Here is a 12,220-nt window from a genome sequence, read left to right on the forward strand (position 1 = left end):
CTATTCTAAAATCCGTACAACCTCCGGTTGCTGAAACGCCGTAGCTACGTCTATCGCGCTCTCGAACTTTCTGTTAAATGCATTCTTATTAGCTCCATGGGCTAAGAGAAACTCTACCACATCTACATGTCCCTGAGAGCTAGCAACCAGCAAAGGAGTGCCGAGAATACTTCCCAGGCCTACTCCATCAACATTTGCTTCTGAAGAAAGTAACTGCGCTACAATGCCCAAATGACCACCATAAGCAGCCGCGTAAAGCGGTGTACCGAAAAAGTCACTCGGCTCGTTGATGAGGGACGTTATATCTATTGCCGTGTCTGTTGTCAGCCTATTTGATAACAGCATTCTAACAGATTCTCCATCGCCGACCGCGGAAGCGACATGGAGGGGACGGCCGTGGAGTAGGCTTTTGACCCAACCGTTTACGCCCCTCTCAATCAATAGCTTTGATACATTCGTAGAGCGAGCTGCGAGGGAGAGATGGAGGGCATTTCGTCCATCCTTTGTTTGAACATGGAGCTGTCCACTGTCTTTATCAATCATTTTGCCCAGGCTATGGGCTGAGTCCGTGATCGCAGCGACGTGCAGTGGAGTTAGCCCAATTCTTTCATTGATGTAATTTGAGTGTTCTCGACCGTCTATGCTCGCTTCGAGGACCAAGGTGTCTCTTGCGTCCACCGGGGAAGAAGCTCCGAAGAGCCCATTTTGTGGCCATATAGAACCAGGCGGACCTTGCAGCGAGGGATCCAAGATCTCCAACATAGTTTGGGCCTGGCTCTGTGGTTTAGGTTTATAGCCGTTGTGCCTTTGGGGGAGAGCGGGGAATCTTCCTATTCGAGAGCGAGGACGCGATCTCCCTAACGAGCTTTGACGCTCGATATTGAATGCAATGTTATCTGAGTCAATCCCAGAGAATCGAAAACTTTGACTTGATCCCACCGCATCCAGTAGTGGTGGTAGAGTTTGTTCAGCATGGTTATCCATAGCGATGTTTGGCATCGAGCTCGCGGAAACATCTGGAATCCGGACGATGCCACTCTCCGTCAGCAGTTTAACGATAGAGGAATTTCCACTCTTATGGGTAGACTGAAGTAGTGCATCGCCTTCGTCCACAGAGGTATTAAATTCTGCCCAACTGCCCACAAATATCCGAACAATGGTCAGATTTCCACGCTTCACGGCTAAATGAAGAGCAGAAAGTCCATTCATACACGGGTTATCCAATGTGAGTCTTGGACGCAGATTGAGATGAGAAAGAATTATCCCGACCGCCTCAGGTGAATCTATATCCACTGCAATGCATAACGGAGTGAGTCCCAACTGGTCCTGCACCTCTAAGGATGCACCACTGTTGAGGAGTAAAGACACGATTGAAAGGTGGCGGTTTCTCAAGGCAGTTTGTAAAGGCGTGAGTCCAGAAGACGCCTCCGTATCGATGAACTGGCAGCTGTTGCAACATTCGAGAGCGAGCCGTAGACCACTTTCATTGCCGTGACTAGCTGCTATGTAGAGTTCGGAATCCCCAGTGTGGGAAATGAGTAGAGTAGAGTAGAGTAGTGGGCCCTACTCATATTCTACTCAAATAAATTTCTCACTACTCATACTCTACTCAATACTCTACTCAACTACTCTAGAATATTCCAGAGTAGTTAAGTAGTATGCACGTGATATTACACGTAATATACTAGCTTAATTAGGTAAGGCTCCGGAGTGGCCCGAGTCTAGCGCCACTGCACTGCCCAATCAAGTAGTAGCAAGGCTTAGTAAGCAAGGTAGAACCTTAATATATTCTTAGGCTTCCTTAGCTATTAAGGGCAAACTCTTCTCTCAAGGTACTCTTATTATTTAAATTACATAATAGACTTAATAAGAGTACTATTAAGATAATATCTTACTTAAAAAGCTGGGAGTTATTTAAAGACGAATTAGAAGAAGTAAAAGAAGAAGAAAAAAAGCAGGAAAAGAAAGATTTCGAGGAGGGAAATCTAGTTTTTATAGAAGAAAAGTGGTATTTAAGTAGCCTTATATAAGCTCTAGCTTAAATTATATAGTACTGCTTAATATGTACCTTATTTATTTATTAATAATTAAATAAATATTGACTTTTTATATTTACGTAACTTGCACGTGACTACTCTTGAGTTACTCTAGAGTAGTACTCTACTCTACTCTACTCAAGACTACTCTAGAGTAGCTTGAGTAGCTTGAGTAGTTTTTGCCCACACTGGGAATCCCCGTCTTCAGTTGTCGAGGGCATTGCTCGCCATCGGCAGAAGAACAGGAAAATATTGACTCAAACAATGGTCTCCCCGTGCACTGTAATGTGATAAGCCCCACCCCGCGGCATCGTGAACACTGGAGTCAAGCTCAAGCTCGACACCAAGTGCTTCAGCTGCAGCTAAGAAGCACCTCGCGATCTCGAATTGTCCATTGCGAGCAAAACTGGCTAAGATTCCGTGACCAAAAGTCTTCAAGGTTCCAGCATTAGAATTTCGGAGCAGAACACTAGCAGCTCCAATGTGATGCATTGATAAGTCTGTTTTTGAAAAGAAGTCGTCAAACAGTGTACGTCCCGAGGAAAGAATTGAATTCATTGATGCTCCATAAGAAAGAAGCAATGCAATCAAGTCCGGGTCTGGTTTTTTGAGGCCCATAAGAGCGAGCGACAAGGGCGTATCTAGTCCAGCAGTGGCTGAGTTTATACTGCCAACCATTACATCGACGTCATTGATTGAAGGTTCGTTCGCTTGATCCCCAAGATGAAAAGATTCTTCTACAAAATGTCAGTGATGATGATGTCGACGACTCTCAAACCTTGCTTATGTTCCAGTAGGCACTCGACAGTGCCTAGGTCGCCCCTGCGACAAGCAAAATGAAGTGGTGTCCAGCGGTCCACGTCTATTTCGTCCCTGTTCGCTCCTTGATCTAAAAGACGTCTAACGAGGGTCCGACCCGCCGAGCTTCCCCACTGGGCAGCAAGATGAAGAGGCGTGCGTCTTTCGCTATCTTGAAGATTAACATTAGCTCCATGCTCTAGTAAGAGCGTGAGGTCATCTTCTGTTGCCCAGTTTGCCCAGTTTTTTTCATTTAGTAAGGCGTGAATAGGACATGATCCGTCAACTAGTACGTTGACGTCGACATTGTGTCCAAGAATTAATGCAATAATGTCCGATCTGGCGTTCTCATATGCAAAATGAAGTATTTTGGGTGCTTCTCGACGAAATATGTCGATGTGGTTATCTCCCACCAGCTGCTCGAAGAAGGCCAAGGCGTCTACACCTTCGGAGTACTCATCCCCATTTAGCCACATTACCATCTGCCAAGGTGAAAGTTCTGTACTCGAGTCAGATCCTGCCTCCAGAAGTATGAAAGCGATGGACCAATATCCTCCTTTCAACGCAAGATACAGAGCTGACTTATTTCCTGAGTTGAAAGCATCAACACTGGCGCCTTCGGCAAGAAATCGTACAACGGCTGCCTCGTTTCCAATTTGGCAGGCAAGCGTAAGTTGCTGGTCTGGAATATTGTTCCGATTCTTAATTCCGGTTTCAGCATCCCCGCACCTCTGACGTTTGGAGAAAACCTCCTCCATAATTGCAAGAAACTTGGAATCTCGCGGCCAGAGAGCATTCAACTCCAGTGCGCACTTTATGAAATATTTCCAAAAGGGTATTATCAGAGATGAACCGCCCGCGCACATCCTCATTTGATCTTCAGGAAACGGGATAAATTCTCACAATCCATCCCAAAGCAGATCTCAGCTGACAAGTTGACAGTGGCGAGGCACAGTCGTTGAGTGAGAGGAAGCGATTTCGTCAATACCAATGCAACACAGAGTGGACTGGTTAGGCTTGAGACCTCATCTTTTGGTACACCTGCGCATCGAACCATTTGACTGACATCTGCGCCTTTGGATAACAAAATATCGTATATTTGTACTTCATATTCTTCCCTTCCGCCCTCTGCACCTGCGAATTGAAGTGATAGGGCGTACCATAGATTTGTTGGGACATAGCTTGAACCACCCTCGCCCGAGAGAAGGAGTCGAGTGAGTGGGGTACCAAAGTATCTACACCTTGCATTCGGATCTGCGCCTTCGGAAAGCAACCTTTCCGTTGTGTTTTTGAGCAACAACTCACATGCCAAATGGAGAGGAGTTAGGTTCACCTCGGAACCAGGATTCCATTCGATGTCCATTTCCGCAATTCCGAAAGAATCGGGCACAAAATGTTGTCTCCAGAGGAAAAACTTTTCGTTGGCTTGTGGTGTGAAGAAACGACGCAACTGAAGTTCCGCCTGGGCCTCTAATTGAGGAATGTTGAGGTAGTCGAAAAATAGAGACGCAGCACAATTGTAGAAAGGAAAATTGTCATGAAATCGCTCTGATTCAGAGACATTGTCGACATCCACGACTAGGCAAAAGTCGTCTAGACCCAGATATGCTAGGCAGGTTTTAGCCAGGTAAGTAAGGTCCGTCGACTCCTGTACCAGATATTTCCGAACAATGGGGCTTTCTACCGAAGCTTCTGAAGATAACAGAAACTCCTTTACGGTGAAGTGCGATAGCTCCAAGGTGTTCTTCTCAGTATTTCTTCGAGCCAGACTACTGCACCACTCGATGATGCCTATCTCGTCGGGAATGGCATCGCGCTCCGCGTGTGCTCATCTTCAATGGAAATCGCGTGGGACAAAGCAGGCAATGTAATGGTTGAGGTATCAGCTCGTGTTGAATTGGTACTAGCTTACTAGTCCTTCCAGTACCAGGTTCAACTACTAATATTAGCTTCGCCACTCTCATTTATAATGGTTTACTATGGAAGCATATGGAATAGCTCACTATGGAAGCTCAGTGAACGCTCACTAATATGATTTATCAGCTGATTTATAATATACTGGAGGAAATCGCCACCCACTAGTGGGTATATAAGAACTGTACTTTAGATTCCTTCCTCTCCCTTTTTATTTTTCACTCTCCTGTATCTAGTCATTCTACAGATTGTCAAACTCCAATATATCGATTTTCCATCAATAAATCGATCACTTTCCAATAGCTCGCCCATCGTTCAATACCAGCCATTTTAATATTCTTTTTAGATATGTTTTTGCCTTATGCGATAGTGTCCTGTCAAGTCTTTCTAGAATTCGCACATAGGTTGCTGGGAGATCGGGCGGAAGCTCTTTGAGGGCCTTGCGAATTTCAGCATCATTTGGCAGACCACGAAGAGAGTCCAGTTGGCATTTGACCCACTGAAACCTTTTTGCAAAAGAATTAATTAGCAACGGATTTGGACAAACATTTTAAGCAGGTGTACCTACATGCCATCAGCGCCGTTTATTAAGGCCTGAATAATATCTCCCTTCAGAGCGCTGTCTCGAATCCTCAGCCTCCCGGTCTTTGCACGCCGTTCAACTTCGCATGCAACTAAAGTTCCAGATCAAGCGACATTGCTGCAATGGATACCTTGGCAAACTCACCGAAGCACTCCTCAATATCGCGTTCTTGGCGGCTCGCAATAGCTATTCGGATGGATCCAGCATGCCCGTCGTGAAGGGTAGACAAGATGCGAACGAGTTCAGATCTCTCAATTCCTGGGCTGGAGCCGCATTCATCAAGTCCATCTAAAATGATCGTGACTTCTGCAAATGAATTGGAAATGTCCAGTAGTAAGACTCCAAGATCTTGCTCCGTTGGACGACTAGATGGTCTTCCTGCTGGATGATGTGAATTGTAGAAATCTTTGACTTTGGTAAGAACGAGAGCCTCCTGCAACGCCAGTTGTCTCACTAAGGAGCCAAGGATATTTGTGGGCTCTTGGCTAGCAGCATTCTTATAATCGCAATAATAGAAAGCCACTCCATTATCCTGCAGGGAAAACACCTCCTCAATTACAAGGGACGATAAGATGGTCTTGCCAGCTCCAGGGATACCATACAGCCACATGGCTGAGTTCTTCGTCTTGACCCAATCAATAAATTCCGGACTGTCGATGAGCCATCTGCAAGTGCCTTTCTGATAGATTTTGCGAGCAGCCTGGTGGTTTTGCAGAGGATCGACAGGAGACAGCCAGTTCAATTGTTTTTTCGTCTCCTCTCCAAACTCTTGAGTGAGGCGTAATAGTCGGTCTCCCTTCTCTGTTCGCTTCGCTTAACCGAAGTCCCTCACCAAAACACGTTCCGCACCAAAACACGTTTTCGCGAATTTTTATTTCTTTAATAGCTAAATAACTATAAATCCGTTTATTATAAAATTTAAAATTTAATTATATAGAATAATAACTTAGTATAATAATAATATTAGATTTATATTTATATATATAAAAGAATAAACTTTTAATATAACTTTTTAATTAATATATAAATTATTATAAAGCTATATATTTTGCATTTAAAATACTTAATATTATTTATAATATATAAAAGATTTTTTATAAAAAGTACAATTTCTTAATAAAATTTAAGTAAAAGTTTAAAGAAAATTAAATTATTATTAATTTTCAAGTTTCTTATAAAATATAACTTAATAAAGAACCTATACCTAATTCCTTTAATTTATTTATAGATAGTATATATAATAAAGCCATTTTACTTTTAATTTTTATTTAAAAGTATTATATATATAAAATTCTATAATTTTAAATTTATCTTAATTTAGAATAATATTATATTATATATTATTTATATTTATTTATTAGAATATATATTTTAAAGCTCTTTATATAAATAAAAGCAAATATAAATTATTTTTATTAATAATATTTAATATAATACTTATATTATAACTTTTATATTAAAATTATAAATTGTTTTTAAATTATTAAAGATTTAATAAAGATAATATTATAATATTATTAGTTATATATTAAAGAAATATATAGAAATAAAATTATGAATTTCTTTTACTTTTATATTATATAAATCTTTTAAAAATTATTATAGAAAATTTAATTATAATTAAATATAAATATTAATTAATAAAAATATTTATAATTATGAATTTTTATATTTAAAACCTTTATTTATATATTATTTTTATTTATTAAAATTAAAAATTTAAAAAAGAATTCAAAAATTAAATCTTTAGTTTTATAATTAACTTTATAAAAAACAGGTTATATAAAAGTTTAATATATATATATTATAAATACTATAATAAAATTATAATTTTATAATTTTTTCGCTTTATAGTATTATATAATATAAAATTTATATTAATATTAATATATTTTAATTAAAATTATTAAAGATAAAATTTTATAAGATATATTTATTATCTATATAATTTAATACTATTAGTAGGCTTTATATGCTTAGGGAATCCCATATATTAAAAATAAAAGGATTTTATAAAGTGGTTACTTGTTAATTAGTAAAAGTGTTTTTCTTAAGCGCGTGTTTTGGTGCGGGACGTGTTTTGGTGCGGGGAATCGGTTATGTAGGTAGCCCTTCATAGCGTTGTCGTCGTCATCATCACCCATGATATGCATTTCATCCAGAGCACCTGTCCAAGCCAACTCCATAGAAACCGGTGGATGACCGCTTGGAGGTTTGGCAGGATGCATAGGTCCTCCTGGCTCTCTAGGTGACGCAGGGGGTAGACGACCTCGTCGAGATTAAGAGAATATCTCCGCATGTTCAATTTCAAATGCCAGCCACTCCATTCCTGTGACTACATTGATCGTATGTGTCCCATGATAGAAATAAGTATTGTTAGGTATCATGCATCAATTTTCCCTTTCTTGTGCATCGCATAGGGCTAGTAAGCTTGCCGCTTTCTTGCTCAGGCGCTAATCATCCTCGGCTCCCCCTCGGCTCAGTCGCCTCGCCTGAGTAAATTGAGAATTGGCTTGGCCTCCAAAGGGATCCTCACATCTCGTGTGATGATGCATTGATGTACAGTACTTACTGTTGCCATCACGCTTGATGAACATGTTTAAACCCAAATCTGCATCGGACATTATCGCATAGCTGGCAAGGATCTTGACAAATCGCTCCGGCTCTTTGTGAATATCGAACTTCTTGGAGTTATACAGTCCAGATCGGTCGAATACCCAGAGCCGCATTATGTTCTTACAGATCATAAACCCAGGCACGAATCACCGCTCAGGTTGGCTTCCAAACACTTCGCGTGTATACCCTGCCAACTGCACCAGTGTTTTTGCAGATCGATCCTCATCAGACTGCTTTATATGGGTGCGTAGTGCTATTGTAGTGGCTTAGGCCTAAAGAAGTCTAGTCATCTGCATGTGCACGTGCCGAATACATGAGCACCAGTCCGTAATAATATGGTTGACGGGAATGTGGGTGCGAAAGAGGGTTTCAAAAAATCACCGACACCTTCCCCTCCAGTTCTGCCATGCTACACAAAGAAGTTTATGGGAATAATGTTGCTGATTTTGATTTTTGGTTGGTCAAAATAACCTCCGCTTCACAAGGGACTGTCGATAATATCTTGAAACCTCGTTTGGCACAGAAGGTACAATGTCATCCACCAACGTTTCAGAGTGGTTTAACCGGATGGTGAAACAAAGTTGATGTACAAAGGTATACCCGCCTTCCTAATACAGCGCATACTCGGTTTCAAGGAAAAGGGGTAGCCTATCAAAATCCCAATTTTGGGGAGGTATTGTACAGAGGCTAGGTTCTGCTCACCCGTTAGCAATAAGCTCATATTCGCATCGTCAGATAAGAACCAGGATGCCCACTTTAGAAGATGGCTCAGATTTTGAATTCGTATACAATCAAGCTGATTATTTTTCACCCCCCAACACAATCCCTACACCCATCTTGACCGATTCTCGCCTTCAGAAGTAACTATAATCACTTGTGCGTCGCACAGAATACCATGGCCAAAGGAGACAGCGCATCGGAGCGCATGCAAGAGGACCAGCAGTTGATGCAGAGGCTCGGGATCTACCCCGTTTATAAAGATGAAGCTTTTCCAGTACATCTTTCCCACACGTTTGAGCAAGTCAAAGAATCTAGAAGATTCGAGTACTTGACCTATACGACGGATGCTTCTTGGGAATCTCCGCATCATTTGGTTTGGCGAAAAGAGACGAAATGCCGTGCGAAAAGGATTGCAGATACCGCTGCAAAGCTCAAAGAGGAGACAGTGAACGAGATGGAATGGCGACTCCGCATAGAGGAGCTGGTGTTGTTTCGGTTCAGGGTCGAGAGCGAGTGGTAAGGTAAACTCCACTCTCGCATCTTTAAGTTCTAACCCGTTCAGCCCGGATTGTTCCTCCGAGACTCGTCCTAGAAGACGGTGGAGATCGGACGTAGAGGCGATAATCAGAGGCCCCAGCCTAATCGCCAAAAATCTGGAGGATAGACGAAGAAATCGGGAACCATGTATATGTGGTCCAGAGGCAAGAGAAATGAGCTTGTAGGTCGCAGCTATACCCTGATATCTTTGTAAGATCTTACCGCTAATCCATTTTCGTGTGAAGAGACGGTGTCAAGCTAAATACGATCTTTTCGAGCCGAGCAGACGAAATGATTCTTTATGTTTCATCGAAAACAGAACAAGAAAAATTTCCTGAAAGGTCGAAGCTGCGTAAGAGGCGACCAGATCGAATCCTAGGGTTCCAGCACACTGATCAATTCGATCACCGACTCGATGAAATTGCTTACAAGTTGCAAGACGAGGCCGGAATCAAAACCATCCGGGAAATGGTTGAGACTACCGTTGCAAAGCACAAGAACAAACTCCTTCTGTTCCCGTTTTTAGTCATCGAGGCTAAAGCGGAGGATGGAGAAGGACCACACGCTTGTGACATTCAGACGGCTTTCCCAATCTGGAAGATGCTCAAGATACAAGAAGAGCTTCAGGATAAGACCGGAAAGAGTCTAAATTATGGAGGTCCCTTGTTATGGTACATTTCGTACCAGGGAACAAACTGGGAAGTATCTGGCTGCTATACTGCGGAAAGAAACGGGAAACCGTCCTATGTAAGTTAAATAGATCAGCCACTTGTGTACCTTATCGCTAATTAATACTAGCATATTCGAAATCTTTGGCATGGTCACGTGAATGAAGATGACGGGGCTCTGCAAATCCTCCTAATAATTGATTTCATCTTTGATTGGGCTCGCGATGTTTACAGGCCCGCGATCATCAGCCAGTTGAGAACTCTTTCGGGTCATCAAGAGGATACCTTGAGTGCACTGGCCGACAATGACATCTGCTCATTAGCAGGAGACGAGCGGACGAATCAAATTGAGAAGTGGAGAGGCTCTATTCAATATCCTGTTCAGACCAACACAGAGGACGACCGTAATATTGAAGCATGGGGTTCGCTCGATTCTAAACTCGGCCCCGGACTCGGGGTTTTCCGGCCTGCGTGGATCATTGAATCAGTCTTCCAATGCCTTTATGTGACTAAACACAACGTCAAGGACTTGCTGAACTCTATTCCAAAGGGACGTACGCCGAATTCATTGGCGACCAAAGCCGAAAGCTCTTTGTTCCAAAACCATGTTCTTATCTCGGAAGATGTACTCAGCACTATGGAAGAGATTTGGACTCACAAAGCTAGACGGCAGGAAACCCACGGCATTTCGGAAGAAGAGAAGCTTTTCGCCACAATCATATACCATACCGAGATTTCCAGCACCTGGGAGCCGCGAAGATGTATAAGCTGTGCTGTATTTGACAGAGAGGCTCTTGATGAGCTTCGGTCTTTTACAAAACGGAAGGGCCGCAGAGCTGCTCTTCTTAATGCAAAGGAATTCAGCAGAGAGAATGCGGTGAATTTGCTGCATGGCCTACAGCGCTTGAATATCGAAGCCAGTCTAGCAGCAGCGATTGCTTGCAGGAGACAGCACCTTCGCGAAATAGCGGTGACTCCTTCCTCGAAACAATGTCCAACCTTTGAATTCGTTGATACACACTCCGTTGATACATGTCAACCAGTGGTCCTTGCTGAGTGTGAATTGATATCCCCGATATATGAGTGGAGGAAGATTGCCAGCAGTCCTAAAGAGCCGGCAGACTCATACCTTCGCTTCTCACGACACTCCAATTCTCTAGAAGATACACTCGCGGTTCCGACTGTCTCATCTTATTTCTTGGATTCTGCGCCTTCAAAGAACGAGAAATACATTTTGGTCCATCAGAACAGAGGAGATAGGAGGTGGATCAGCAACTGTCTTTGTTTGTACCAAATCAAACCTACGGAAGGGCCACCGAGTAAGAAAGAGCTTGCGAAAGCTCTGTGGAGAGCATGCAAAGACGATATTGTGCATTCCCTGGGAGGCTACAATAATTGGAAGGCACTGCAGAAACTCAAACCAGCAACGCCTGGAGAGCCTCAAAAAGCATGGAATATCGCAGGAAAATGGCTGGAGGAACTACAACCACTTCTTCCAGAAACAGACAATATCGAGGCTTCAGGTCCAGCAATTAGGCCCGTGGATACGCTTGTGGGTGGGGACCGTCACAGCTCCAACCCAGCAAACCCCAAAACTTCCACTTCATCATTTCAGGCATTGCCTGCAATCTGCACCTCTAGCGATGCTGTAAACCAAACAAACATTGCATTACCAGATTCTGCAGTTTCGGAGATACCTAGCTCAGGACTTGAGGAGGATGACGATGCAGAGTTGACGGCTACACTCCACAAGTCGGTTCTCACATACTTCGCGGAGAAAGGTGCCGAGAATCCGCACAATGCTTCTGAAGAACCAATGGTCCAGAAAATACAAGGAAATGATTCATTTGATGTTGGTCAACTGGCACTTGCGATTGCCGGGAAGACACAGCCAGAACACAATCCGCACACAGAGCCTAAACACTTCCTGTCTGCTGCCAATACCAACGCACAAGCGAAAGTTGACAAACAGGGTCAGGCATCAAGCACATTGCCGTCACCCTCCAGCTCTCCATCTTGGAGGTCTGGCGCCCCCTCGCCAGTTGATAGCGAAGTTACAACGCCACCAATGAGCGTGGCTGTGCCCTATACTTCCCCGTATTTACTCAACGCATCGACTGGCAGCTCCAAGCGACCGCTAGAACTCGAAGAAGACGAGAATCCAGCTCCGGTACATGAGAAGAAAGCGAGGTGTCATTGACGTAATCAGGTTCAAGTTGATCGAGAGACTGTTTGGAGCAAGAGGGAGCAGAACGTCAAGTGTTAGAAATCAAAGAGGGAGAGCAAGGAGTGTGAGTGTCTATGTAAAACAATAACTATACTGTTAGGAGAAATAGAGTAAACGTTCG

General features: G+C 42.9%; 2 protein-coding genes across 2 annotated transcripts; one reads left to right on the forward strand and one right to left on the reverse strand.

The window, feature by feature from the left end:
- K444DRAFT_659908 (ankyrin) lies at positions 1-5,941 on the reverse strand (the record flags this gene model as incomplete). The annotated part of the gene is made up of 7 exons (XM_024886405.1): positions 1-1,447; positions 2,338-2,773; positions 2,815-3,646; positions 3,901-4,578; positions 5,149-5,254; positions 5,317-5,422; positions 5,476-5,941. The coding sequence occupies 7 exons, from the start codon at positions 5,939-5,941 to the stop codon at positions 1-3; spliced, it is 4,071 nt and encodes a 1,356-aa protein (XP_024741542.1).
- A 2,901-nt stretch (positions 5,942-8,842) lies between these two features.
- K444DRAFT_659909 (uncharacterized protein) lies at positions 8,843-12,220 on the forward strand (the record flags this gene model as incomplete). Its single annotated transcript, XM_024886406.1, has 4 exons — positions 8,843-9,183; positions 9,215-9,385; positions 9,546-9,951; positions 10,003-12,220. 4 exons carry the CDS (start codon positions 8,843-8,845, stop codon positions 12,070-12,072), a joined length of 2,988 nt encoding a protein of 995 aa, XP_024741543.1. The 3' UTR covers positions 12,073-12,220.

This window comes from Hyaloscypha bicolor (genome assembly GCF_002865645.1).
Source record: "Hyaloscypha bicolor E unplaced genomic scaffold K444scaffold_17, whole genome shotgun sequence".
NCBI classification, from domain to species: domain Eukaryota; kingdom Fungi; phylum Ascomycota; class Leotiomycetes; order Helotiales; family Hyaloscyphaceae; genus Hyaloscypha; species Hyaloscypha bicolor.